General features: G+C 55.2%; 4 protein-coding genes across 5 annotated transcripts in view; 3 read left to right on the top strand and 1 right to left on the bottom strand.

Annotated features, from left to right (window-relative positions):
- Positions 1–4,842: 4,842 nt before the first annotated feature.
- FAM83C (family with sequence similarity 83 member C) lies at positions 4,843–9,919 on the top strand (the record flags this gene model as incomplete). The annotated part of the gene is given in 5 exon segments (XM_082671465.1): positions 4,843–5,313; positions 7,379–7,445; positions 7,448–7,632; positions 7,842–7,966; positions 8,479–9,919. Coding segments are annotated over 5 exon segments (2,289 nt in total).
- Positions 9,920–12,238: 2,319 nt separating this feature from the next.
- EIF6 (eukaryotic translation initiation factor 6) lies at positions 12,239–18,674 on the top strand. 2 transcript variants are annotated; one of them, XM_082671306.1, is made up of 7 exons: positions 12,239–12,311; positions 12,570–12,688; positions 12,823–12,908; positions 14,651–14,826; positions 15,365–15,541; positions 15,729–15,910; positions 18,408–18,674. In XM_082671306.1, exons 2-7 carry the CDS (start codon positions 12,582–12,584, stop codon positions 18,415–18,417), a joined length of 738 nt encoding a protein of 245 aa, XP_082527432.1. In that variant the 5' UTR covers positions 12,239–12,311; positions 12,570–12,581; the 3' UTR covers positions 18,418–18,674. The 2 variants fall into 2 exon arrangements, with proteins under 2 accessions (XP_082527432.1, XP_082527431.1); XM_082671305.1 differs by having other exon boundaries at positions 12,239–12,340.
- Positions 18,675–19,313: 639 nt separating this feature from the next.
- On the top strand, positions 19,314–21,005 carry MMP24OS (MMP24 opposite strand). The gene is made up of 2 exons (XM_082671080.1): positions 19,314–19,381; positions 19,456–21,005. The coding sequence occupies exon 2, from the start codon at positions 19,459–19,461 to the stop codon at positions 19,675–19,677; it is 219 nt and encodes a 72-aa protein (XP_082527206.1). The 5' UTR covers positions 19,314–19,381; positions 19,456–19,458; the 3' UTR covers positions 19,678–21,005.
- Positions 21,006–22,713: 1,708 nt separating this feature from the next.
- Positions 22,714–26,872, bottom strand: part of MMP24 (matrix metallopeptidase 24) — a gene marked incomplete at both ends in the record, with an annotated part of 43,782 nt that continues 39,623 nt past the window's right edge. Inside the window, 3 exons of the mRNA XM_082670998.1 lie at positions 22,714–23,051; positions 24,860–25,126; positions 26,537–26,675. Of these exons, the coding sequence (XP_082527124.1) occupies positions 22,714–23,051; positions 24,860–25,126; positions 26,537–26,675 (744 nt within the window). The remainder of the gene's footprint in view (positions 23,052–24,859; positions 25,127–26,536; positions 26,676–26,872) is intronic.

Raw genomic sequence — 26,872 nt, 5'->3', positions numbered from 1 at the left:
TGGTTCCTCTAAGCTTCCAGAATGACTCATGAGCTCTAAACCCCAAGCAACTGGTTTATACCTCGGCTTATTCTGTGGCTTATAATTATTTCTGAGTCTGCCTTCCCCACTAAACTGAGTTCCTCCAAGGCACAGACTAAGTCTTACTCATCTTTGGGACCACAGTGCTGGCCTACAGTAAGCATTAAATATATGTTGGGTGGACTGAATGGGCAGAGGGAGAGGGGATGGGGAGGGAGACGTGGCTGGATCAATAATGTTGGGGGCTTAAGAGATCAATGGCTAATATGTCTTCTTCCCCTCCCAAGTCCAGAATGAACTGAAAAATAAGAGACAGACACATGGACATCAAAATGGGGGCTTTACCAGTATTTCTGATAAAGCGGATTGGAGAATGTAGCTTTTGCTTTTGGGCCAAATGGACTTAATAATATCCTCCCCCAAATAAACATCACGCCCCCCGCCCCCCAAAAAGGGGCAGACCTCTCTCCCTGGCAGGGACAGAACCTCCTGTGGAATTTTACAGTGTAGATCAATGGAGAATATGCTACTTCTGCCTACAGCAGAACCAAGAGTGAGAGAGAGAGAGAGAGAGAGAGAGAGAGAGAGAGACCCAGAAATATTTGAGCTCAGCTCCTTCCCTAAGCCACTAATCAGCTAAGCCATTCCCCTCCTCTGGGGAGGATGAAGCCTGTGAGGATTTAGGGAGTGGTCCTCTCACCCTTCCCCTCCAGGAGAGTGGAGTGGGAATTCTCTCCCCTTATGGAAACATGGGGAGTGGGGACAGGTCTCCCACTGTGGGATGGAATACGGTGGACGGATGGGTAGAGGGGGTGGAGGGAAGGACGTGGGGGAAAGGGTGAGACCCCATCGTTACAGTGTTACAGTGTAGACGCAGACACAGTCACCTTTCCAAAGCAGAATTCCAAAATCCTTATTCCTTGTGATCGTACTTGCCCAGTGCTCGTCTGTGTATGCAGAGTGGAGAGAGGACCTTGACTCCTGGGAGCTGGGATGAGAGGCCAAGTCTCAGAGCCACACTCCCCTGACATGGCCCAGGGCCATGTTCACCTTCAGGGCTGGCCTTTGGTCTGGAAGAGGCCAGAGACGGACCCGAAGGAGCTTCCATGGTGCTGCTTCGTTTGCCGTCAGGCCTTCACTGAGCCCCTGCCCCTTCATGGCTGGAGAAGCTCTAGATTCAGCAGGTACTGAGCTCCTCGTCCTCTCAGTCAGGCACTTGACACAGAGTAGTCCACGTGTTCCTCACAACCACCTGGTGAAGGAGGTGGTGTTGGTCCCATTTTACAGATTACGCCACCGTGACTCAGAGTTGTGATTGTTTGGCTCACCCATTAAGTTCCAGAGCCAGTGTGGCCTCCTGAAGGCCTGTGTGGCGCTCAAGAACAGCAAACCACACCACCTGGGTTGTTTCTGGGACTCCTGCTTTGGGCCACTCTGCCCGCGGGGGCCTGCTTCCTAAGTTATCCTAAAATACCGCTCGACGGTCTTGCCAACCTCTGGGCCTCAGCAAGGCCCTCTTCAGGGTGTGGCTCCAGACGGCTTTTCCGGCAGTCCTTTCCCTGCACTGCTGCTTGCAACACCTTCAGGAGGCAGGCCCCTGCCCCTCTAGTCCTCCAGCCTGGAACGCCCAGCCCTCCACCCTGCACGTCTCAAAATCTGTCTCATCCTTTAATACCCAGCTCGAGCCAGTCTCTGGGAATCCTCACGACTTGTGCCTGTGTCAGGCTCTTAGGTCACTTTGCCTTCATTCAAGGGATTTAGGCACACTCTGGCGCCCCTACTAGCCCTGGCTGCTCCTCCCAGGAATCCTGTCTCCCCTGACCCAGAGGTGCCACAGTAAAGGTGTGTGGCAGTGTTGGCATCAGAGCAGCCTGAAACTGAAGGGCTGCAGCCCAGCCTCTGCTCCCACCAGCCCCACACGACATTCACCTGCCCAGGTGCCACTCAGCTTCTAAGAAAGAACAGACAAGGCTAAATGGCCCCTAGGATAGCAGAATGATGCCAGGCAGGCGCCTGACACACCCCCTGGACAGGAAAATAATTTTCTTCCTCTTAATAACAGTTATTAAGGGGGCTGTGCCCGACCCACTGCATCCAGGGTCTGGGCTTAGCTATCTGTATGGCTCTCGTTACCCTGGGTCCCCACCCCTAGACTCAGCCCCAAGGCTAGGATATACTTGTCTGCCCTCCCATTGCCCTTTACCCACTCAGCCCATAGGACGGGTGGACAGTCCTGCAGCCCTGGGGGATTTCATTTGATTTATACGCTTTTATTATCAGGGTATCCAGGATCCCTCGGAGCCCTTTTCAACTCAGTCTTCCCATCCTTGCCCCTCTCAGCTGAGCTCCCTTGTACAGACACTTAGTACCACAGTCCAATGTTAGGGTCAAAGACCACCCCTGCCGCGCAGACATTCATGCATACAGATATGCACCCAGACACATACACGAGAACATACACAGATGCACATGCAGGTAAATATACACTGATGTGCAGCTAGATACTTGAAGACAGCCAAGCAGACACACAAACGTCACAAATAGACAGTATGTAATGTACACACGTGCCCAGGTATATAGTAATGCATAGGTATAGTGTACAGGCATACCTCATTTTATTGTACTTCACTATACAGTGCTTTGCAGATACTGCATTTTTTTTTTTTTACCAACTGAAGGTTTGTAGCAACCCTGAGTTCTCAGATGATGGCTAGCATTTTTTAGCAATAAAGTATTTTTTCATTATGGTATGTACATTGTTTTTTTAGACATAGTTCTATTGCACACTTAATAGACTATAGTATAGTGTAAACGTAACTTCTGTATGCACTGGGAAACCAAAAAAATTGTGTGATTCACTTTACTGAGATATCAATATTTGCTTTATTGCAGTGGTCTGGAACTGAACCCATAATATCTCTGAGGTGTTCCTGTCTATGCTGAGTTGAGCCACATGAAATTGTCAATATTCAGTGTTTTTTTTACTTAAAAAAATGGAATCTAATACAAATGTGGGCATGGACGGAAATATTAAAAAATACAGAGCCAACTTTGTACACCCATGTTCAGGCAGTATTATTCACAATAGCCAAAAGGTGGAAACAATCCAAGTGACTATCAGTGAGTGAATGGATAAACAATGTGGTATGTACACACAATGGAATATTATTCAGCCTTAAAAAGGAGGGAAATCCTGTCACATGCTTCAACATGAGTGAACCTGTATGCTAGGTGAAATATGCCAGTCACAAAAAAGACAAAGACTGTATGATTCCACTTACATGAGGTACCCAGAGTAGTCAAATTCACACTCAGAAAGTACAGTGGTGGCTATCAGGGGGTGAGGAGGGTACTTAGCCTTTCATAGGTACAGAGTTTCAGTTGGGAAAGATGAAAAAGTTCTGGGGATGGATGGTGGTGACGGTTGCACAGCAATATGAGTGTACTTAATACCACTGAACTGCACAGTTAAAAATGGTTAAGATGGTAAACTTTATGTTAATTAAAAATAATTTTTTAAAAGATCCAAAAATATGTACTGTCAGGTAGACATATACACACTGAGGGATAAACACAGGAACTCAGCAACACAGAAACATGACTCCTCCCCTCCCAGGAGTGCTTCTCTGACCCAGATATGGCTCTGTTCTCCCCCTAAACAAATCCAGAGATAAGGCCCTGACACCTCGGCTACCCCCGTGGCTTGTTACCCTCCCACAGACTGGCTCCACTTACTCCTCCCCCTGCCCCTCACGCAGCCTCCCCACGCCCAGGGAAGGGCCTCCTTAGAGTACCCGGGGCTCTGATCTCTGCCCCTGCCCCTCCTTGGCCCCTCTAGGATCCTCAGAGACAAAGCCCCATTCGTCTTTAGTCCCAGGGCCCAGCTTGACGCAGGGAGCCCCTAAATCCCCTCGCCAGCACCAGCCCCGCTGTGCATGCATTGGGCCCCAAGTGAAGCTTTGTGGGCATAGAGGAACCTGTGTCTGATCTGGACATGATCACAGATCAGTTAAAGCAAGTGCAGCCAGTACTAAACGGGGTCGTTGAGACATGGCATTAGGTCTTCTGCTGTCCCGGCCACCCTCATGGGACCTCGTCCCTCCACAGAGAGGTGGGGCTGGCACCCTTGTGACCACTTCTGCCCGGCCTGCCTTCCCAGCTAGCTGCCATCTGCTGAGCCCCCTTCTCCAGCGCAAAGCCTCACCCTGCTCCTGAGGACTCCGGGACTAAGGCCCTTGATGGGGGCAGAGAACGGAAACTGGCCTGCTGTTTGCCTCCGGACCATGCAGTGTGTCCCCCGATCCTCTCAACCAACTTTCTCACTAACCATTTACTACTCAGCCCCCGAGGAGGGGAGAAAGGCTGGGGTCTGGCGCCACCAGGTCAAGAGCTTCCCCAGAGCTGAGGGTGGTGGAAACGCAGACATCCGGAACAGAATTTTTCAGGGGTGGGACAGCATTTTTCACTGGGACTCCGGAAGGGCAGGGTTTGGAGGAAACTTGCTGGGAGCCTGGTGGGGATGCAGCAGGTGACGCTGCGGTGGCGGAGGGAGTGTGTGCTGAGTAAGGACCTTCCCTTTCCCCAGGCGGCGGGCGGGCGAGTCCCAACAGCAGGCGGACATGTGAGGCTGACCCAACAGGTTCCCGAGGCCGGGGGCAGCGGGGTGGAGCGTGGCTCTGACAAAGGGCAGGCGGGTGGGAGGCAGTTTCTGCTGGTATCTTCCTCCTGCTGCGGCCAGCCCGGGGTGCAGGCCATGGAGCCTGCTGGAGGGTGAGGGTAGCCGGTGGGCAGGCGTGTTCGGAGGCGCTGGGAGCTCAGGGCATGGCGGGGCCCCTGCGGTGCCGGGTGGAGGAGCTGAAGCAGCAGCGGTGGCGGGAGAGCTCATCGCGGGTGCTCCAGCACAGCGAGGCAGCCCGGCTGGCGGCCGATGCCCTCCTGGAGCGGGGAGAGGCTGCCTACCTGCGGGTCCTCTCCGAGGAACGGGAGCTGCCCTTCCTGAGCCCTCTGGATGTGGACTACATGACCAGCCATGCGCGCGGGGGCTCTGAGCTAGGCGAGGCCGTGGGGCCAGGGGCTGCCGGGCCTGACCCCCTCAGCCTGCTCTCCGAAGTCACCTCCGGCACTTACTTCCCCCTGGCCTCCGACGTAGACCCCCCGGACCTGGACTTGGGCTGGCCCGAGGTGCCACGGGCCACGGGCTTCAGGCCCACGCAGGCTGTGATCCACTTCCAGCGGAACAAAGCCAAGAGCATCAAGAACCTTCTGCATTTCCTCTTCAGCCAGGCCCGCACGGTAAGGGCCTTGTCTCTTCAGACATTCATTTCACAGATGTGGAAACTGAGGCCCAGGGAGGGGAAGTGTGGCCACACAGCAGCTTGGGGGCAGCATTGGGACGAGAACCTCTGCCCCCTATCACATCACAAGCTCCTAGAGTGTGGGCGTGTTTTATTTACCTTGGTAACCTCTTGGCACTCGAGGACATTATGAACACGCTTAGAACAGGGGATGGGTCTCAGGGACTCCACAAACACCCTGAAAACGCGTGCAAAGTGGTGTTCATTGCAGAGGGGGATCCTCTCTCTTTTGGGGGAGAGGGCCTATGGCCTTCATCAGATTCTCGAAAAGGTCTGTGATCCCCAAACTAAGAACCCCAACCTTGGTGAGCATCTGAGCCACCCCCTTGAGTTACAGAGGAGGAAACTGAGGCCAGAAAGGGACTGGGACTTACTCAGGAGTTCCAGTCAGTTGGTGAAATGGAACCCGGGGCTCAGGGAGAGGGAAAGGGCTCTAGACTCAGGCCCCGGGCCCCAGGCACAGCCCTGCCTCCTGACAAATGGTCCCAACCGCACCTCACTTTGTGCACTGTATCTCCACTGGCCTGAAGCAGGGGAAGGGGCACTGGTGCCTGGGCCTCAGCATGGCCTTGAGGGCTGGGCTTTTAGCTCTGCACCCAAAGGAAAGAGGAGCGGAAGCTGCTGGGCTCAAGGATGGGGAGCAGGGCTCAGGAGAAAGGGAAGCGGCAGAGCAGGTGGGGTGTTGGTACCTGGGAAGCCTTCAGCTACAGACTAGCACAGCCTCACTCCTGGAGGCCTGGCATCTGACTCAGGAGGCAGGGAGATGGATCAGATGACCCTAGGCAGAGTTTGGGGTGGCTTAGACTCAGTGCTCTTGCTAGGGGAGCAGCCCTGAGGGTACCTGCTGCAGATGTTAGGAGCCAGGATGCTGGCATCCTGCTGGTACCTCCAGAGCCTCCCTGGCAAGTCTACCTATGTCCCAGGCAGGGGAGGGCCAGACCCGACTGGCACAGGGAATGGGGTTATTAGTGAGATGGCTGCTGTCATCACCCCTGCCCTTTGATCTTTCTTGCTTGTCCTGTTCCCCTCACCTGTGGCCAGGCCTGTGCCATGGACTAGGGCATCCCTCAATGCTTTGGTTTCTCATCCTCCCGTCTAGACCCTCCACCTCTGGGTCAGGAGCCAAGCTTCCACTCTGGGCTGTCACTGACTCTCAGAGTGATCTTGGGAAGTGCTTCCTCCCCCTGTGGCCCAATGGCTTTGTTTGTTAAGGAGGCAGCAGGAGAGGAACATTTACTGAGCTTCTGTTGTGTGTTGAGTATTTTCACATTAAATTCCCCATAACTCTTGAGAGGTAGCTATCACTATCTCCATTTAGCAGATGAGGAAGTTGAGGCTCCCAGGGGTGAAGGAATTCGTCTAAGGTCATAGCACTAGGAAGTAGCAGAGTGCAGGTTCGAACCCAGCTCTGTCTGGCTCCAGAGCTGGAGTGCTTTGCTCCGCACCTCCTGCCTCTCAGCCTGGACTGGGAGAGGAGGTTCTCTTGGCAGATATTGCAAGCCCCGCCTCTCCACCGAGCAGAAAACTTGGTCCCAGTTGTAAGAGGTCACAGCAGATCTCTGCAGCTTCTCAGGGAAACAGGTGGGTCTAGCAAAGGGCACTGAAGACCCCAGTAACTGGCCTGCAGCTCTGATCCGTGAGAAGGGAGCCTCAGACAGACAGCCAGAGCTACAGCTTGAGCTAGTGGGGGGAGTGTGAGGTGCTAGCCTGGGAAGTGGGGTCTGGGTTTTGCTTCTGACTCTTTCCCCCTCTGGGCCTCAGTCTTCCCATCTGTAGAGTAGACCTTTAGACTGGTACAGCTGATCCACAGACCTCTTTGAGAATCAGATGACAGATAAACAAACCGTCCTTAGAAAAATGCACACAAAAACTTTCAAACAGCCTTCTGGGCTTCAAGACAGTGAAACCCCCCAGCTTCCAAGTCAGGAACCCCCAGGCTGGGTCACCACTAAAAGCCCTCCCAGTTCAGGTGTTCTCATGGGCTCTGGCCTCCTGCTTTTCAGTCCAGTGCTGTCTCCGGGGATCTAGCCTCTACCCCTGGCCTCGGCAGTGCCCCGGGCAGGGCTGAGCTCCCCCCCCCCCCCGCCAGGTGGTGGCTGTGGTAATGGACATCTTCACCGACATGGAGCTTCTGTGTGACCTCATGGAGGCCTCGGGCTGGCGTGGTGTCCCCGTCTACCTGCTTCTGGCCGAGGAACACCTGAGGCACTTCCTGGAGATGTGCTACAAGATGGACCTCAATGGAGGGCACCTACGGGTCAGCAAGGGACGGGGGCAGGAACTGAGGTGTGGAGTCAGGGAGGGCAGGAGAGTCAGTCGGGTGGTTCGTGAGCATGGGGGGTCAATGGGAGTGGGAGGCCGGGCTCTCCTATAGCTATTTTGGGTCAGAGACCCCAGGGGATTTAGACATGGCTTGAGCCCTGTCCTCTAAAGGTGATTCCCAACCTCCCTCCCTCCTTGGCCCAGAACATGCGTGTGCGGAGCACGTGTGGGAACACATACTGCAGCAAGGCAGGCCGCCGCTTCACGGGGCAGGCCCTGGAGAAGTTCGCCATCATTGACGGTGAGCAGGTGGTGGCAGGCAGCTACAGGTGAGCAAGTGGATGGCAGGGAGGGTGCCTGGGGCTGAGCCACCAGCTTGCGAGGGTGCCTGGGACCTGGCAGCTTTGAACTTTCCTTTCTTCATCCATCGCTTCCACCATGAACTGAGCAGCCGCCATGTGGCAGGCATGGTGCAGGGCCCAGGGGCCAGTGTGGGGAGCAAGACAGCCCTGGGCTGGGCCCTGGAGGAGCTCACTCTGTGGAAGGACTACTTTAATGCCCTTGGCATAGAAAATAACTCTTGCACCTCGGAATTGGAGGGACTTCAGGGAACCTGGCCCTTGGTCCATTTTACAGATGGGGAAGTTGAGGCTGAGATGTGAAACCACATGCCGAAGTCCACTAAGCTGAGCCAGGGCTAGAACAGACTCTGGAGTCAGAGCTCTGCCCCTCACTTGGGCCCTAGGGGTGCTGGTGGTTTTATCTTGCTCCCCTGTTTGTGACTCCTGCCTGGCCCCAAGGTCCTGCACTTTGCCTCCTGACCCTGACCCTCTGCCCCCAGCTTCACCTGGCTTTGCAGCCAGGCCCACACGAGCATGGTGCTGCAGCTGAGGGGCCGCATCGTGGAAGACTTTGACCGGGAGTTCCGCTGTCTTTATGCCGAGTCCCGGCCCGTGGAGGGCTTCTGCGGAGGTGAAGATCCCCTGTCTCCCAGGGTGCCGTGCCCTCCCCCAGTGGCCCGGTCCTTCGGGCCCAGCATCCCCAGCACCACGTCCTTGTCGTGCTCCAGCACCAGCCTCAGCAGCATCAAGTGCTCACCTCGCATGGGTCACTCCTCCTACCCAGCTCAGCCAAGAGGCGGCGGCTGCAGTGACATGGCTATGGGGTCCTCCTCCCCGGGCCCTGCCCGCTGTGAGGCCGATGGCCAGCCCTCCCTGCAGTGCCAGCTCTCAGACCCTAACCACGGCCCCCTGCTTGGGCCCTACAGGGCCAACCTGAGCAAGCTGGGGGCGTCCCCCTGGTCCCAGTCCTCCCCTGCCCTCAACCCCAATAGCACCAGCCCTGTGACCCTGGGAGGGGGGTCACCTCTGCTTGCTCACCCTCGCCCCCTCCTCTCCTTTCCCCGGGGCGTCTCAGCTCTGTCCCGGCTCCCAGAGAATGGTGTCACAGGAAGCCAGGAGCCTAGCCCCCCACGAGGCCGCTGGGTACCCGGCACAGCCCTGGAGGCAGTGGAGGAGAATAAGGTGTCTCTGAGTCAGAGCCATGGCCAGCTGGATCTCCTCGTCCCCTTCCCCAGGGCACGAGAAGCAGGGGGCCCTGATTCTGGGGTGACCCCCATCTCAGGCTCCCTTTGGCCTAGTGAGCAGGCCCCAGAGGACAGGAGGTTGGCCTCAAATCAGAGATACAACCAGCTGGATCTCCTGCCCCAGGCCCAGGATGCCAGGGGTCCCCCTGAGTCAGGTTCCCCCAGGCCTGGCAATCGGACCCCAGAGGACAAGAGGCTGTCCCCAAACCACAGCCATGGCCAACTGGACCTCCAGGTACAGTCCCCCAAGGCTGGGGGCTCCAGAGTGCCCCCTGAAGCCAACTCCTTGGCCAGGCCTGGCAAGCAGGGTAAAGAAGAACAACGGCAGACCCTGGGACACAGCCAGCTGGACCTCATCATGAAGTTTGGCCCATTCCGGGGTGAGGGGCCTGGGTCCAATGATCTCCCCAGACCGAGCCCTGGAAGAAAGCCTGGAGTGGACTCTGGGGATGAGAAGCGGCTGACTCTGGGCCACAGCCAGCTGGACCTCATCACCAAGTATCATCAGTTACAGGGCACCAGGCAGGGACCTGAGCCTGGCCTCCCCAGGGGCCCCACAGGTGGCCAGCGCAATGGCAGTAGCAGTGGCCTGTCTGGGGATGAGAAATGGCTGACCCTGGGCCACAGCAAACTGGACCTCATTATTCAGTACAACAAGTCCAAGTCCAAGCTGCTCCAAAGCCGCTTTCAGTTGTAGTCCTGCTCCCAGAAAGGACATGTCCATCCTCCATCCACTGTGACTCTAGATTGGCTCAGGTCCCAGACTCTGGGGTGGGAGCTCGAGCAGGGGCCTTATAGGGAGGAGAGGGAGTCTAGAGGTCCAGGTTAGACACTCCTTGGGCTTGGGATTCTTGCTCACACACGTACATGCACACATGTGGGGAAATGGAACCCACGGTTACTGGGAACCTGCCGTTTGTCACTGTGCTGAGCCCTTCTCACCAGTTACTTCTCATCCTTCATCCTCACAATACCCTACGAGATAGAGCTCTAGTAGGTGTACAGTTCTAGGATCATAGATATTATCTTCCCTATAATATAAATTTAGAAGCTGGGACCCAGCGAGTTTGATGACTTGCTTGGAATCAGGTCCGAGTAAGTGACAGGGGCTCAAATCTGTGTCTCTGACTCTTAATTTCTTAAGATCGTGTTTTTGCACAGACAGGACACAAAATATCAACAGTTCCCATGTCCCCATGCACACAAAATCCACATAATAAGAGAGATGCTCCAAATGCCTGCACAATATACACTGCACACTGACAGGTTTCACACCCACAAACTACACCCACAGATGCAGTCCATGTGATAAACGAAAACACTCAGGATTCTAGTTATAGGTACTCAATAAATGTCATTTGGGTAAATGAATCGTTACATTCGGTGCACACCGTAGACCCCTTAGGATCCACAGACCATAAATATGCACACAACCACACACACACACACACACACACACACACACACACACAGAGGCATGCATGCACCAACCAGTATCTTTTTGTACCTAAGCTGTGTACCCAGTCCTGTGCTGGACATGCCATAGGGTTGAGAAATGAATCAGACTCAGTCCCTGGGAGACAAGGATTCAATGCACAAACGACTGGTGTATCTAATTAAAGGCTAACCAGTGACAGAAGGTGGTAGAGAATGAAGGCCAGCAAATGGTGGTGATGATGGAGTGGTGAGAAAAGTTTCTTAGAGGAGGCAGCCTTTGAGCCAAGCCTTGAAGGGTGGGAAGGACTTGGATAGATGGAGGCGAGGGTTAGAGGAATTCCTGGTAGAGGGAACCAGCTGAAGAGAGACCATGGAGAGGACTGAATGAGTGGGTCTGAGATGAATCTGGGAGGATGGAGAGGACGTGGATACACACACACACACATACCAGCCTCATTTTGCTGAGTGTCCCTAGAAGTATAGGCTCTGTCAGATGTAGGTCCTTTTCCTGAGCTTGCGACCTGCCTGGGACAGTATACGTGATACAAATCAATAAAAGCAGACATGCTATGACCCAGCAGCAGCCTGGTGTATCCTGGAGAAGGCAGAGTTATGAAACTGCAGGTTGGGGACAGGGGAAGGGCACCATTCAGGCAAACTATGGAGAGGTCCTTGAAGGAGAGTGGACGGCTGCAGGAGGGCTGGGGGGTGGGGAGGAAAGGGGCTCCAAGCTTCCCTCTGTCCTCGCTGAAAGTGACATTCTGCGAGACCCTGGGGCTTTTGTACAAAATGGGGGCCAAGTTCATCCGTCCACCAGAGCAGGTCTCTTGACTGCCACCATCTGCGGGCGGGGCGGGGTCGGGGGTGGGGGAGGGAGGCAGAAAGTGGTTGCCCATCAGCCCCTACACCCTTGCCCACTCTGGACCCTCCCTGACACCCGGCTTCGTCCATCCTCTCCTCTCCAATACCTTCTTCAGCATGGTTTCCTTTCATCCTCTGGCCGCGCCTCCTTCTCCAGCCTCTGTCGTGGTCTTACTTCTCCGTGATGGACACCTTCTCCGTGGGTGACTTCATCCACCCCAGGCTTCAGCTCCACATCTCAGCCCTTCAGTCTCCCCTGGGCTCCAGATCCGGCCTGGGCATCTGTCCGACACCTCACTCTGTCCCTCACCTCTCCCACACCTGCTCTTCCTCCTCGGGCTTTACTTCAAGGTATAACTCCGTCTGGGACTTCCCTGACGGTCCAGTGGTTAAGACTTCCCGCTTCCAATGCAGGAGGCGCGGGTTCGATGCCTGGTGGGGGAACTAAGATATAACTCCATCATCAACCCATCTTCTGCGAGACATCCCTGGCTCCTCCATTCTGATGCCTCACATCCAACCAGCACAGGTCTGGGTCGATATTATCTCCTACAAAGCTCCTGACTGAATGAATAAATGAATGAATGCGAGCCTGCTGGAGGCGGGGCCAGGCGGGGTAGAGACAGGACCACTTGCAGCCATAGAGTGCTCCCAGAGGCTGGCGCTAGAGTGGTCGCATGCGCGGCAGCGTGCGCCGCGTTCTCTCGGAAGTCTCCCAGGGAGGAGGCGGAAACGGAAACCTACCGAGGGCCGAGGAGGCCTCTTGCGCGTGCGGAGGTTTCGTTTACGTGGTGAGCGGTTGTGGCGAGACACCGGCAGGGTTAGCTCCGGACGCCCTGGGTCGTGAGGGTTGGGGGCCGAAGGATTCGGGGCTGTCGTGTTTGGAGGGGCTAGGTGGGCGGGCCCCGAGGGCTGGGGGCCGAGAGGGGCGGGGTTGCGGCGGGGCCTGAGGCGCGGAGGCCGCGGGACCCGGACCCGGACCCAGGGTCGAAGCCGAAGCACCCTGTTCCGGGAGAGGATCCGCCGGCCCTGAGCTCCCTGTCCCGCAGCCCCTAGGCCTCATGGCGGTCCGAGCGTCGTTCGAGAACAACTGTGAGATCGGCTGCTTTGCTAAACTTACCAACACCTACTGCCTGGTGGCCATCGGAGGATCGGAGAACTTCTACAGGTGCGGCGGGAGCCCGGGGCCCGTGGGCAGTGTGTGGGTGGGTGGCTGGGAGGGGTACTTGGGAGTCTGGGGCTCGGGCAGAGGGAGGGTTCAGGCCCCCCAGCCCCGTGACCACCGAGTCCTTGTCCCTGCAGTGTGTTCGAGGGTGAGCTTGCTGATACCATCCCTGTGGTGCACGCCTCCATCGCCGGCTGCCGCATCATCGGGCGCATGTGTGTGGGTAAGCTAGCTGGAAGTCGCCGAGGGAGGAAATGGAGCCTCCCAGCGCCTTTAATTATACCCCTAGAAGGGACCCCGGGTGACCCAGGGATTTCTGGGCTTTCATCCATTATTTCCAGGGACTACAGAATCTCTCAGGCCTGTGCTGGACCCTAAGTGTCAACAGATCAGGGACAACCTCTGGCAAAGGCTTCTGGATCATTGTAATCACAAATAACATTAAGGGCTTTCACTTTTACCCTTGTTTCAGTCCTTGTTCACGAAGACCCTGGGAGGTCGGAATTATTGGCCTAATTTGACTGATGAGGAAGCTGAGACTCAAAGAACCCAAGTGACTCGCCCAGTTCCACACCTGGTGTGAGGGAAGATTGGATTGTCATCTCTCCCCGGCCACTGACTCTGGGCAAATTGCTTCCACTTTCGGAGCGTCTGTTTCTGCCTCTAAAAAATGACAAGCTGGGCTTCCCTGGTGGCGCAGTGGTTGAGAGTCCGCCTGCCGATGCAGGGGACACGGGTTCGTACCCCGGCCCGGGAAGATCCCACATGCCGCGGAGCGGCTGGGCCCGTGAGCCATGGCCGCTGAGCCTGTGCGTCCAGAGCCTGTGCTCCGCAACGGGAGAGGCCACAACAGTGAGAGGCCTGTGTACCACCAAAAAAAAAAAAATAATAATAATAATGACAAGCTAAGATTCTGGGGTGTACTGTTCAGTTACCCATTTTAATCTTCAGTTCCCTTTACCATGTGCCCCTATAGCCCTCAGCACGGTTGACTCTGGCCATTTGTCTTTTCTTTGAGCTGGATCTGTCTGCCTTTACTGCCTCCCCTTCTTTCTAGTTTTGCTCAAATAGGAGTTTGTTCCTTTATTTTTCATAAGCCTGATGATTTTGGACTCTTGAGTATTTTCTTATTCAGGCCGAACATTCTTATCCCTAACCATGACCTTTGGACTTGAAGCTAGTTCTTAGGTAACAAGGGAGATCTTAACCTGATCTTTGGTGGATTTTTTTTTTATGATGGGAGAAACTTATAGTTGAGAAGTTCAGAGTTGTGACCTTGCAGAATTAGGCAGAGGTTTAGTCATTGTTGTCACAAGATAACTGTGGTTCATTCATGTTGCCGTGTACTGTGTTTTGTGTAGGTATACCACGGTGTATTCATTCATTCTCTTGATAGTGGGTATTTGGGTAGTTTTCAGTTTGGTATGAGTATTGCTGCTATGTTTCTTAGTGAACAAATGTATGTATTTCTATTGGATATATAATACCTAGGAGAGGAATGGCTGGGTATTCAATGTAGTAGATGATGCCACATAATTATCTGAAGTGGTTGCCCAGTTTATACTCCTATTGGTTGCTCCATATATCTTTGCCAACACTTGGTATTGACATTCTTTTAAAAAATTTAGCCATTCTGGTAGGTGTGGAGTGTTACTTCAGTTTCTTAAAATGCAACTAATGCCCAAGAGCGCTTCCTGTTAGTCCTGGTTCCTCCTGGCTGATGATGGCGAATTGGGCAGGATGTGTTGGGACAAACTCCTAGGTCATCTCTGGCCTGCCCAGTGGCACTCCTGGTCCCCCGGGTGTTGTGTGGATCAGTGGTTTGGAGGACTGGGGTCTGGGTCTGAAGCTTTGCTGGGGAAGCTAATTGGGCTGGATTGTATCCCCAGCCCCCAGGGCTCAGCAGGCATCTTGTGTATTCATGGTCCGTCCTTGTCCCACCTTCCCTAATTTGGGTCTCCCCAGGGAACAGGCATGGTCTCCTGGTGCCCAGCAACGCCACCGACCAGGAGCTGCAGCACATTCGCAACTGCCTCCCAGACTCAGTGCAGATCCGGCGGGTGGAGGAGCGGCTCTCGGCCCTGGGCAATGTCACCACCTGCAATGACTACGTGGCCTTAGTCCACCCAGACCTGGACAGGGTGAGGCGGCCCAGGAGTCACAGGATATTAGCCGAGTCAGCGGTTAGCCACCATTCTTGCCCATCAGACAGGAATTAGGGGTATCTCTTGTGGTTTCTCTTTATACCTGGGCTCCTGCAGTTCAGACGTTGGTTGGAATAGTGAACAGAGGCCTTCCATGGTGTGATCAGTGTCAGAAAGAAGCTAGGGAGTGTATTAGTCCTTCAGAATCAGGGAGATTGACCCATCTGGTCTTGAAGCCAGGGCTAGGAGAGAAGATTGACAGGTGAACTCTTGCCTGTGGGTTAGAGGAAAGGAGGGTAATGTGGAGACCAGCCTCTGGCTCTTCAGGGCATGCATGGATATTAGGGGCTCCATAGCTGGTCTAGACTCTGCTCCAAGCTGTATTCCCTCCTTTTTCTGGGTGAAGCTTCCATATGCAGCTACATAGCAGAGGAGTGAGCTTAGGGAGTCATGCCCTGGGTGGGTCTGGTGTGGAGGCCCTGGGTTCTTTGATCTGCTTGTTCTGGGCGCTGAGCACAGTACCTTTGGCTGACAGGAAACAGAAGAAATCCTGGCTGATGTGCTAAAGGTGGAAGTCTTCAGACAGACAATAGCTGACCAGGTGCTGGTAGGAAGCTACTGTGTCTTCAGCAATCAGGGAGGGCTGGTGCATCCCAAGACTTCAATTGAAGACCAGGATGAGCTGTCCTCTCTCCTTCAGGTCCCCCTTGTGGTAAGCAGTCTTATTCTCTGAGCTCTGTCTCCTGCTGGAGCAGATCCCTTTGCCCAGTATTCGGGAATCTAGATTGTTACCTGTCACAGTTTGGGTTTGGGCTGAGGGTCAGGGAGAAGGGTTTGGGGAGAGTCCTCATGACTTTGGCTGTTGGTGCCATGATCCACACCGAGCCGTCCCTTGGCAGGCGGGCACTGTGAACCGAGGCAGCGAGGTGGTCGCCGCTGGGATGGTAGTGAACGACTGGTGTGCCTTCTGTGGCCTGGACACGACCAGCACAGAGCTGTCAGTGGTGGAGAGTGTTTTCAAGCTGAATGAAGCCCAGCCTAGCACCATTGCTACCAGCATGCGGGATTCCCTCATTGACAGGTATCTGGGCCTCTCTTCTTTGGAGGGGAGGGGAGGGGAGAGGAGGGAGATGCCACCTGTAATGGGAGCCACACTGTATTCATACTGGTAGGTTCTCCTTGCGTGTGAGGCCACATCTGCACACTGCTGAGCAAGCACAGGGTACAGTCCACAAGCCTTTCCTGAGTATCTGCCCACTGCCGTCTTTGAAGACACTGGCTCAGTATATCCCTTCTGTAGTCTGTCTTTTATTTTATCACTGACCACATTCTTTTGCAGTTTGTATTTGCCTGTGTGTCAGTGTCCCCAGCCAGTAGCCTGAGACAGGAAAGAGCTTTTTAATTGAAGGAAGGAGGGAAGGCTGCTTTTAGGAACTGAGGAGACCCAGGTGCCTAAGGGACTCGGGGGTATGGGGAATGCATCAGAATCGCCATCATCTGGACTTCGTGGGTTTAAAACAAGAGTGGGTTCTTGGGCCCTAACCCTGGAAGGTTCTGGGGTGTTAGGCTCTAGAATCTCTTCCTTTGGAAGAGCAGCAGGTGCTGGATATTTAGTGCCTCCCCCCCACCCCCCCATTTAGGATCCTTCTCAAGGCACGCCATACCCAGCTAGCACAGGAGTCTTTATGAGGATAGAAACCCCAAAGTAGAGCAGGTGTCCAGTAGCAGACTCCCTACTTAGCAGGGGCAGAATTTCCCTTCATTTTCCCTCCTTCATTCATTCAATTGCTTGATGTTCATTGAACCCTATGGACAAGACCCCATGTGGGATAGTCCGGCAGCTTAGTGCTACATCCTGCCTCTGAGAGGGACTTAGATTGTAGCAGGGGAGAGAAGATGTAGTGGCCATATATAAGTTAGCTACCTTCAAAGAAGAAGTAAAAGGTGCCTTCTGTGGTTTTGGAAGCTCCTGTGATACACTTTTCTGGAATCCAGGAAGGTTTTGGGGAGGACAGATCATTTAGTCTGGGCTTCAGGGAAATGAGTAGGTAATTGGAAATGCGAAGATAGGGTGGGGAAGCACTTCAAACAGAACCAGGGATGGGGAAGTGTGGAAGGTGTGAAGGGGAAAGGTTTTATTCCCAGTGTTGAGGACTCCGAATGCCCATGTCAAGAAGTTTTGACTGTAGGTGTTTTGACCTTTGTTTTATGTTCGGATACTTGTAACGTAGTTTCTTGCCTTCACCCCTCAGATACTGATTCCCTCAGTTTGGCGTGGGACCCAACCATGTGTGGCTGTTTTAATAATCTTTCCTAGGTGATTCTGATGAGGGCAGTTTGGAGACCACACTGACAAGCTCTGCTGTCAGCACTGGAGAGCAGTTGAAAGGGTCTGAATAGGAAAGTGGTACCAGTGGTTTTGTTATTTGTTCAACAACTTTTTTTGGAGCACCTACTATGTGCCAGACAGTAGTGATGGGGTGATGAATAGAATATACCCTTCCTCCCCTTTTGGAACATTGAACCTCATAAAGAAAACAGTACTTCCACAATTAACCATTTAATTAAAGAACAAAACAAAAAAAACTTCTTAGCAACCTAAGAACAGAAAGAAATTTCTGTAACCTGATAATTGTTACCTACTAAACTACAGCAAATGTATTTAATGGTGAAACTTCATAAACTGCCAGGCAGAGCTGCCTGCAGTCAGCAGCCCTGGTCAGCATTGCAGTTAAGATAAAGACGTGGGTGTTGGAAAAGAAGAGACAAAACTCATTAGCCTCCTTTGGTTTTGAACCTGTTTGAGTTTGAGGTGCCCATGAGACCTCACAAGGAAGGTGTCAGGTCGGGGATTAGAAATATGTACCTCAACTTCCCCAAAGTTCTTTCATTTCTTCTACTTAAGATTTTATGAGGAAAAGCCAATCCTAGGAAAACTAAGATAGAATCCAACTTTTTTAGTACTTTAAAGAGAAATAAAAACTTCAGATAACAAAAGAAAAACAAAGAAGAAATATGTACTTAAGGGAATTTCCCTGGTGGTCCGGTGGTTAGGACTTGGTGCTTTCACTGCCAAGGGCCTGTGTTCAGTCCCTGTTCGGGGAGCTAAGATCCCACAAGCCGTGAGGGGCAGCCGTAAAAAAGAAATACGTACTTCATGTTTATAATCGTGCACATGATTATCACCTCCAGGAAGAATGTTCTGGCCGCAGCCCTGCCACTAGAGGATTTGGGGCCTGGACCTGTCCCTTACCCTCTCTGAGCCACCTTGTTTCCTTGTCTAATGTCTGTTGGTCTTGACCTGTGAGGCTCTGATTTATGATCAGTAACGATTTGAATAAGTTATTGAGTTCACCCACCCGAGTGGAGGAGTTACTTTTAGTTTTTAAGCACTGAGAGTGCTAGACTGGATTTGTGACTTGTGGGAGCAGTGGAATCTGGAGGGGCCTCTGTGTGTGGCTCTTCGGGGCTGAGCTGGAACAGAGGTCCTGGGGTAAGGGTGGAGGCAAGCACCTTGAGAGTGGAGGGTGAGCTGTGCTCTGTGAAGTACCTACTGACAATGCTCCTTCTCTCTCTAGCCTCACCTGAGTCACCTTCCATACTCTTCATGGGCTCCTGGCTCTGGACTTTGGCTCCGTCTCCACGCCCCACCCAGTCTGTCCTGGATGCTGGCAGGGCCGTGGCAGAGAGCTCACCTGGACTCAGTGGCTGGACGCCCAGCCCTTCTTCTCCTGTGCCCATCTCCTGAATCTATAGTTACTGCAAAAACCTGCCACAGGTCCTATGGCTTCTGGCTGAGAGCTCTGTTGTCTGTGCCAACCCATTAAAGGGCAGCTTCTTCCGGCCATTCTGAATGTGTTATTTGGGGACCTCAGCCTGCACTCAGCCCCCCACCATTGTTCCGGGGGGAGGTGGGGTAGGATGCACACACACCTCTTAGTTCTACAGTCTCCCACTCCTCTCCCCCCATCACCAGATGGGCGGTTTCATCCCAGGACAAGAGGAGGCAGCACTCTCCACTGTACTTCTCCCATTTTCCACACAACTTCAGCCTCATACTTTTGGCTTCAAAGATGAGTCTGTTTCAACTCTCTCCTAGGCCAGTGTGAGGATCCTGAAGTGCTCTGGGGCACCTGGCTACAGGGCAGTCTTGTCCTCTTTCACCCAGGGTGGATGGAGGTTTGCTGGCCTGGCTGCTAGGTGCCCAGGACCGCCTCAGACCAATCTCGGTAGGCCCTTTCCTTTAGGGCCTTGGGTGGGTGCGGAGCCGGGCTGGAGAGGCGAGGGTAGCTGGGGCGGCTCCAAGCGTCTCAGAGTTGCTCGCGGGGCGGAGCCCCGGGGCTTCGGGCGGGTGTGGCCGGTTGCTGGTGGGTGGGTCGGGTTTGCTGGGCCCCGCCCCTGTGCCCTGAAACCTTCCTCGCTGGCGGTCAGAGGGCGGGGTTCGTGCGCCGTGGCGTCACAACGCCAGTCCTTGCTGACGGTGCTGCGCAGGCGAGCCGGAAGCGGAGGCCGGCTCTGGGATTCTCCTGACCGGCGGCTCGGGCGGTGCGAGGTGAGGGTCGGGCCCTGCCGGGGCGGGGGTGGCGTGCGGCCTGTCCCGTACCTGACGGGCCTCTCGTCCTGCAGAACATGGGAGCTCAGCTGAGCGGTGGCCAGGGCGCCGCGCAGCCGGTGCAGCCCGCGCAGCCGGTGCAGCCCGCGCAGCCCCAGCCCCAGCCCCAACCTCAGACCCACCCCCAACCCCAGCCCGCGGCGCCCGAGGGCCCTGTGCGGCCCTGGCCAGAGCCCGGAGCCTGGGGGCCGCTGGACGACGTGCGCTTCCTTATCGTCTGCACCTCCTGGTACTGACTCGTCGCTCTCCGCCCTTACCGCCCGCCGCCTCCCGTCATCCTGTACGCCTCTCCTGCTCGGGTCCTTGTCGTCTCTCCCCACCTTCCGCCACCCTGGAGACGCGCGGAGAGTCGGGGAGCTCGCTGGGGACTGGAAGGAAGCCTCCTCCGCAGCCTCGCCTTGGGACACCGTCTTGCCTCTGGCCCCTCCCGCTACCCCAGATTCGTTGGCTTCTCAGCCTGCACCCAGCCCAGCTCAGACCTTCGTGTTCATCCCCACCCCACAGTTTCTCCAGCCGTCTGGGTGCTGGGGCAGCCTTTCCTGTCACTGGCTTCCAGAACCAGGCCAGGGCTCTTGGTAAGAAGACCCCAAGGCTGCTGACCTAATCTCACCTCATTTTTCCCTGTTGCCAAGAACTGGGCTCTTGCTTTTGTCCTTGGTCATGGCACCATGTGCCTTGACTTGAGAAAAGACCTTGCCACAGTGAACCTGCCCATACCTCTCCTGGGAGGGGTTGCTCCGCCATCCTGGGTGCCACCCTGGCATTATCTGGCTGTTTTCCTGAGACCCCAGTAACCGAGGGCCTCCAGGGCCAGCCTTTTGGAGAGAGGGGGCATCTGATTTTGGGGCCGGCAGATGAGATGCATGGGGCACCTCCCAGACACCGCAAAGCACCCTGTCTCCCAGAAGCTTCTTAAGGCCACCCAGAACCTGATCCTTGTTCCCACATCCCAGGGAAATGACACACTCTGTATTTTTGTTTTATTTAGAAATGATTTAAAAAACATTATACAAAGGCTGATCAGTTTAAAATGTGACTGACACTGAAATGCTGTGATGTTCCCCAGGCTGAGGGGAAGCTGGGCTCTGGGGCTTCCAGTGCTTTGCCCCTCTGTCTGCCCTGTCCTGGGATGATGGACAAACGGATGACCACAAGGCAGGAGAATCCATGATTGGAAGGCTCCAGGCTGAGCCCTCTCTGGGCCTGGCCCTGCATCCCTCACATCTGCAGCCTGGGCTGCCTGCCTCCATCTCCTGCTCTTTCTCAGCTGACCTCGGTAGTACCAGGAGCCAGTGGGGAGCCTGGGGGGCCTAGAGCTTTCAAGAAGTGAGAGCACCAACCTGAGGAGTGGAGAGGGACCCGGAAGGGGAGAAGGGAGGCCAAGAAAAGATGGATAAAAGAGACACTTCTGATCTCATCTTGGACCCTAGAGGGGTCTAGCAAGCCCACTGGGTGGCCTGGGCAAGTAACAGCCTCTCTGTGCTTCATTTGCGGGCACAGTGAGAGTTACCCTTGGCCTCCCAGGGCCTGCATGAGTTACATGTGAGCGGACAGGGGTGAGCTAATAAAGTGCTTTGCAAAGTATAAAACACTGTACAAACCTATGAATCACTAATATCTCTGCAGTTGTTCCCCACCCGCCCCAGGGAGCCCGCCCTTGGCCAAAATGAGAAAAAACAGGATGATGACAGGGAACACAGTGGACCCATATAGGTGTCTCTGGGATGAGAGATTTTGCTCAAGACAGCTCCCAGAGTCCCTGTCTGCTACAGGTTAAGCAGACTCAAAGCCCAGAGGCCACGGGGTGGGGGCAAGGCCCATGCAGGCTCAGAGGCCCTGCCAGCACCCTGGAGACTGACGCCTCTGCTTGGATTTGGCAGGGAGCCGGTGGACATAGTTGAACCCATTGGTTTTGCCTCCGGCTCCGTAGTGACAAGCAGGGCTGCCTCTTACTGGGTTGGAGTGAGGCAAGCAGAGCCCTAGGAATTCCTGCCAGAGACAGTGAGGGGCGGGCCCCTAGGCTTGGGGTTGTTACCAGTTGTGGCTGCCCCTTTCCGAAGAGCAATGCAGGGTGATGGGCCCAGAGAGCTGGGTTAGCAGGGGCCAAGCTCATGGTATAAACACTGCTTCTGGGCTGAGAGATTGAAGTGGTCTCAGGGTAGCTAGGGGTGTGGGCTCTGAGCACTTCAGAAGGCTGCCCTGGGCCCCTTAACCCAAGGCCGTGAGAATGTTGGCCCAGAGCTATTTCCGTCTCACCTCACTAGTCAGGCTGAGTCCTCAGGCCACAACCGACAGGCTGGAGCAGGGCCAGGGACTTGGGGGATGGGGAGAGGAACGGGAGAGTGGAGGACAGCTACAAACTCAGATCAGCCTCCGAGATGGGGTCAGCTCCTGCTCCAGCCCTTCAGCCTCATTAGCGGGGCCCAGCTCCTGGCGTGTCTGGGCACTAGAGTGGCCTTAACAGCACCTTGGTCCTTATCGCTGGGGGGAGGGCTGGCCTCATCACCAAGACAGTCACCTCTAATTCACCTAAAGCCTCAAGCAGCCTTTGCAGAATGGGACTTTAAACAATAGTGACAGGACATTGAAATATTCACGACATGACAGCTGGGTCCTTGTCAGACCCAGCTGGGCCACAGCCCTGCCTGCAGCATGTGACCCTAAATCCTGGGTCTCGGGAGACCCTGACGTGTGGAGCAGGTTTCCTGAGGGATCTGCTGTTGCCAGCAGAGGAAACCTAGGCTTGTTGCCCACTGTGTCGGCAGCAGGGGTCCTGTAGCCTTGGAGGACGGTGGGGTAGGGGTGGGGGGACATCTGACCAGCAGGTGTTGGCAATGGGGGACCAGGACTGGTGGCATCTCCCAGATGGGGCTGAGACCGCTAGCGCTGGCTTCCCACAGAAGGTGCTGGGTCCAGCCAGGTACAGATGGCGCTGTGGTGCCTCGTGGACGCCACAGGGCGCAGTGACCACGGGCCTCCTCCTGGCATGGTCCCTGCCTCCTGATGGGGCCTGGCCTATTCCCTTGAGTAGGGAGCAGTTTACCCAGGACAGAAGGCTGGCAGCTGGGTGCCAGACACCCACCCTGGGGCACAGCTGCCATCACTCCCTGCCCCATGCTCAGCCTAGGCCAATGCACCACCACTTCGGCTACATGACCCCTGGCCTAGGGCCATGCTGGCCCCGGTGGGCAGTGGCCAGAGCTGCCCCTCAGACCCTGGTGAGGAAGGGCCTGGCTGGCCAGACCGAGTGGACAGAGAGGGCTCTGGGCTGCTCACACCCACTCCTGGACTGGCCGCTTATAGTAGGTGACAGGCTGAGGGCCTGCCTTGTTCTTGAACTGGAAGATGGTGTAGACCAGCACCAGGATGCAGAGGGACAGGATGCAGGGGATGACCACGGCCACTGCATTCACAGAGCCTGGCACGTCGTTGATGGTCACCATGATGTCCACATCGTCCTGGGGCAGCCGCCGCTCCTTGCGCCTCTCCACCTCCTTCTGGTTGCAGCCCATCCAGTCACGCAGGATGTTGCGCGGGTAGCCTGGCTCCACGCTTAGTTTCTGGTTGTCGAATTTCCAGTAGTCCCGGCCCTTGTAGAAGTAGGTGTAATCTGCAGAAACACGGCCCATCATCACCATCCCAGACACTTCCCTGCACCTGTTCTGCACCAGCGTGAGGGCCCAGGGTGCTGTGGCAGCGTGGAGGAGGGGCGCCTCTCCCACCTGGGAGGAGCCCAAGGGGAGCTCTGAAAGGCGGGTGGGCACGTGACGTGGTGGGGGCGTGTTGGAACTCTTGGAGGTAGGCATGCGGTGCCTTGCACACCCTGCAAGTGGTGTGGCTGGTCGTGGACGACCTGCCCAGCTGCAGAGAGGCACCTGGGACCTGGAGCAGCCCACCCTGTCATCTCAAAGGTGCTGGGAAGCCACTGAGGGGCTGGAAGTAGCATTGGTAAGCTCATTTTGTGCTTCCCAGACAGGACTCTTCTCAGCCCTGGGTCTCAGCTCTGCCATCCTGTGCCCATAGCCTCGCCCTTCCCCCATGTGAGTCAGATCAAGCCCCCAACTTAAGGCTTGGATGGCACTGTCTCCGTAGCTCTAGGGCTGAGCCAGCTCCTGCCTGAGCCAAGGGAGGCAGGGAGAAAGATTTCTCCCGTTGACGGAGGGCACCACCTCTTCGCAGTTATCATGGACTTTTTTTGGCTTGGCACACGTGACTGTGCAACACAGATTGCAGGGTCGCTGGGACCCTGCTGGGGGAGGGGCTGGAAGGAAAAGAGGCAGCAGGGCTTGGCAACCACCACAAGGCTTCCTGCAGCCACCTTATCGCCCCGCCAGTCCACAGACCCAGAGCAACTCACACTCTCCTATTGGCCGGCTCCCCACCTTGGCTGGGATTTTCATTGGCTGAAGTTCTTGATGTCACCTGTCTCTGAGGCTCCCCAGAAAGTGAGACCATGTGTGTAAAGCATCAGGTACACAGGAGAGCCACCAAATAGCAGCTCTGCCCCTGTGGCTGCTGGCTTTCTTACCGGTGACGTCTCCTTGGCGAGCCCTTCCTGACGACCCTCTCTCACATGGCCCTCTCCCTAGATGCTCTCTGGCAAATGCTTTCCCTTATTGCATTTGTTGCCACTTTGTTTTTTGCCTCTAGACTGCGAACCAGGGATGCAAGGCAAGTCTTGTTCTAAGCTCCATCCCCAGCCCTCCCACACAACCTGGCTCTCAGCAATTATTGTGGAGTAAATGAATGACACCTGACATTCCATAAAAACTAAAACACCCCAACAAGATAATAATGATGATAACAGCTAAAACTTAGTAAGCAGTGGAGGTGGGATATGAAACCAGCCAGGCTGGCTCCAGGGTCTGTGCTTTTGACCAGATGAGCAGAGATGGATTCAACAAATAGCCATGGATAGCCACTCTGCACCTGGTAAGTCCCAGCCCCTCTTCTTGAGAAGCTTCTAGTCCGGAGCAGGGAGAGGCTGTGAGTCAGCCTGGCCTCCAGGAGGAGCTTAGGAAATGTCTCATAATTAGAAAATGCTTCTCTCTTATCTTTAAGCCCTGTGAAAAAGCACCTTTGAACCACCACATCCATCATTTCAGATCTGTTACCTTGAGGGACTCCTAGAGTACACCTGAGGACCACTGTTTGAGAAATGCTGTCTGAGGGAATGAAGTCAGTCTATGAAAACATCTCTCAATTGCGAATGATCCCTACAGATGAGAAATTGTGACTTGGCCGCTGGTAAGAGAGGATTAATTTACTGTGTAAACATGGGTCGATATGAGGCACTTGTCTTTACCACCAGGCGGTGTTTCTCAAACCTGGATACCTTGAGAGTATGCCCGTGGGCCCCGGTGAGACCCACGTAAAATCAGACTCCCCCTCACAAAACCCAGCCGGTTTCTTACGTACATCCTTCCTTGCTGATGAAGGCCCCTTGGGGAGCCTGGGGGATGCCCTTCCACACGGTGATGGGCTTGGGATAGCCAGGGTCCGTGGCCCGCCGCTCCTCGCTGTAGCGCCAGTACCGCTCGCCTTTGAAAAAGTAGGTCTTGCCCACAGGTTCCCAGCGCAGAGCTGTGTCAATGCCTTCTCGGGGCAGACAGCTGCCCAGCTCCCCCAGGCTGTGGGGGTACCCAGGCTCCACCGTCACCTCCTTAAACACCCAGTACTTGTCACCTGTGGCCAAGAGGAACCCAGGATTAGCCTTCCTCAGTCATTCATGCTGGAGGTTGTGGATAGAGCCACTTGCCCATCATCCACTGGGACCAAAGTCACTCATGGAGCCAGTGTCAGGGGGAGACGGCCCTGGTCCTGCTTGATCCCTGTGGCGGAGGAGGCTGAGGCCTCTTGGCTCAGGCAGAGCTTAGGGGGCAAGAAGCCAGAATCCAGTCTCAGATCCTGGGCAGCTCGCCCCACGCTGCCCAGGCTCCGTGCCCCACCCTCTTTTCCTTTCGTGTGACTTGCTCCTTTTTCCTTTCCAGGTGACCTCAGCCTCTCACGGCTTCACACACACACTAGTACTCCCCCAACCTTCTACCAGTGACACCCAACTCTGAGGCTGCCGCTCTCCCAGTGGACCTGGGCACCAGGCCCAGGACCCTGATTGCCCACCGTCCTCTGGGCATTTCCAGGTCGGCTTCCGGAGTTCCTCCTCTCCACCCCAGGGGCTCCCTCCCTCACCACCTGTCTGCCTCCCAGTGTCCCCAAGAAGGTGGCATCACCCTCTCTTTCCTTCTCCTCTCAGCACTTAGCCTCTCACAAGGCCTTGTCAGCCTCCTAGCCTCACTGCTCCTCCCTGGTACAGGCCTTACAGACATCGCTCTCCTCAACTCCAGCAGCCGTCTCAGAAACGGCCTCCTGCCTCTGCCTGGATTGCCGCCTGCCCTCTGGCTCTCTGCTGCTCAGAAACAAACAGTGAACTTCCAGCATTGCCCTGATGGGTTAAGACCACAGTCCGGCCGGGCAGCCAGGGCTCCTCAGGACTCTCCCCTAAACTACCTTTCCAGGCCACTTCTCACAGCTCTCCGGTGGGGCTCCAGGGCTGTCTGGTGGGTCTTCTAAAGCCCTTTGAACTACTCCTTTGCCCATGCTGTTCCTTCCCCTTGGAATGCTTTTCTCACTCCTCACTATCTGAATCTTACTCTTCTGAGGCCTGGCCCAAGTCAAGATAATCGAAGTGAAACAACCTAGCACAGGGTGGGCCTGCCATACAGCTAGTTCCCCTCCTCCCCTGGCCTCTGCAGCCTGCGTGACCTCCCCCCCTCCAGGCTCTTACAGAACTCACAGGGTGGCCTTCCATGGAGCACTGGATGGTCTTCAGTTGTCTGCACCTCCCTATACTTTGTGGGGGTGAGGCTTGTCACCCCACCAACTTCGGCACATACAGACCCTCAGCAGTCACTCCCTGACTTAATTTCTCTGCCTGCAGGGATCTGTCCTGTCAGATGGCAGTGTTTCTGTTAGGGCTAGAAGGACCCTTGCAGCTCATCTGCCTCCCACCCTGCCTCTTCCAGTTTACAGGTGGAAAAAGGGGGTCCCGAGAAGGGCAGGAAAGCGTGCCAGGTCCTTCTGCACAGGCCACGTTACCTTTGAAGAAGACGAATCTTCCATCAGCCCTTTCATAGGCTGCGTCTATGCGGGCGGGCAGGCCTTTCCAGAACTGCTCGATCTGCATGGGGTAGCCCTCCTGTACCCGGTTATTGCGCAGGCGCCAGAACCAGCGATCCTGGGGGTTAAGGCAAGGAAAGAAAGGGGCATAGCCTTTGAACCCAGTGATCTCGGCCCTGGGGCTCAGGCCCCAACAAGCCAACACGTTCCCCTGGGCCCAGCCTTGCAACCCTCCCTGATGTCTGCTTCTATCTTTCAAAGCCCAATGAGGAAGATAAAATGCCCATCAACTCTCTTCACATAAGGGTCCTGATG

This window comes from Grampus griseus, assembly GCF_964374135.1.
Source record: "Grampus griseus genome assembly, chromosome: 14".
NCBI classification, from domain to species: domain Eukaryota; kingdom Metazoa; phylum Chordata; class Mammalia; order Artiodactyla; family Delphinidae; genus Grampus; species Grampus griseus.
This window is presented reverse-complemented; position numbering and strand designations above follow the sequence as displayed.

Excerpts from the sequence above, each read along its gene's own strand:
- EIF6 (XM_082671306.1), top strand. The coding sequence starts at position 12,582 with ATGGCGGTCCGAGCGTCGTTCGAGAACAACTGTGAGATCGGCTGCTTT. Across the intron at positions 12,909-14,650 it reads CATCGGGCGCATGTGTGTGG|GGAACAGGCATGGTCTCCTG; the intron begins GTAAGCTAGCTG and ends GGGTCTCCCCAG. Across the intron at positions 14,827-15,364 it reads TCCACCCAGACCTGGACAGG|GAAACAGAAGAAATCCTGGC; the intron begins GTGAGGCGGCCC and ends TTTGGCTGACAG.
- MMP24OS (XM_082671080.1), top strand. The coding sequence starts at position 19,459 with ATGGGAGCTCAGCTGAGCGGTGGCCAGGGCGCCGCGCAGCCGGTGCAG.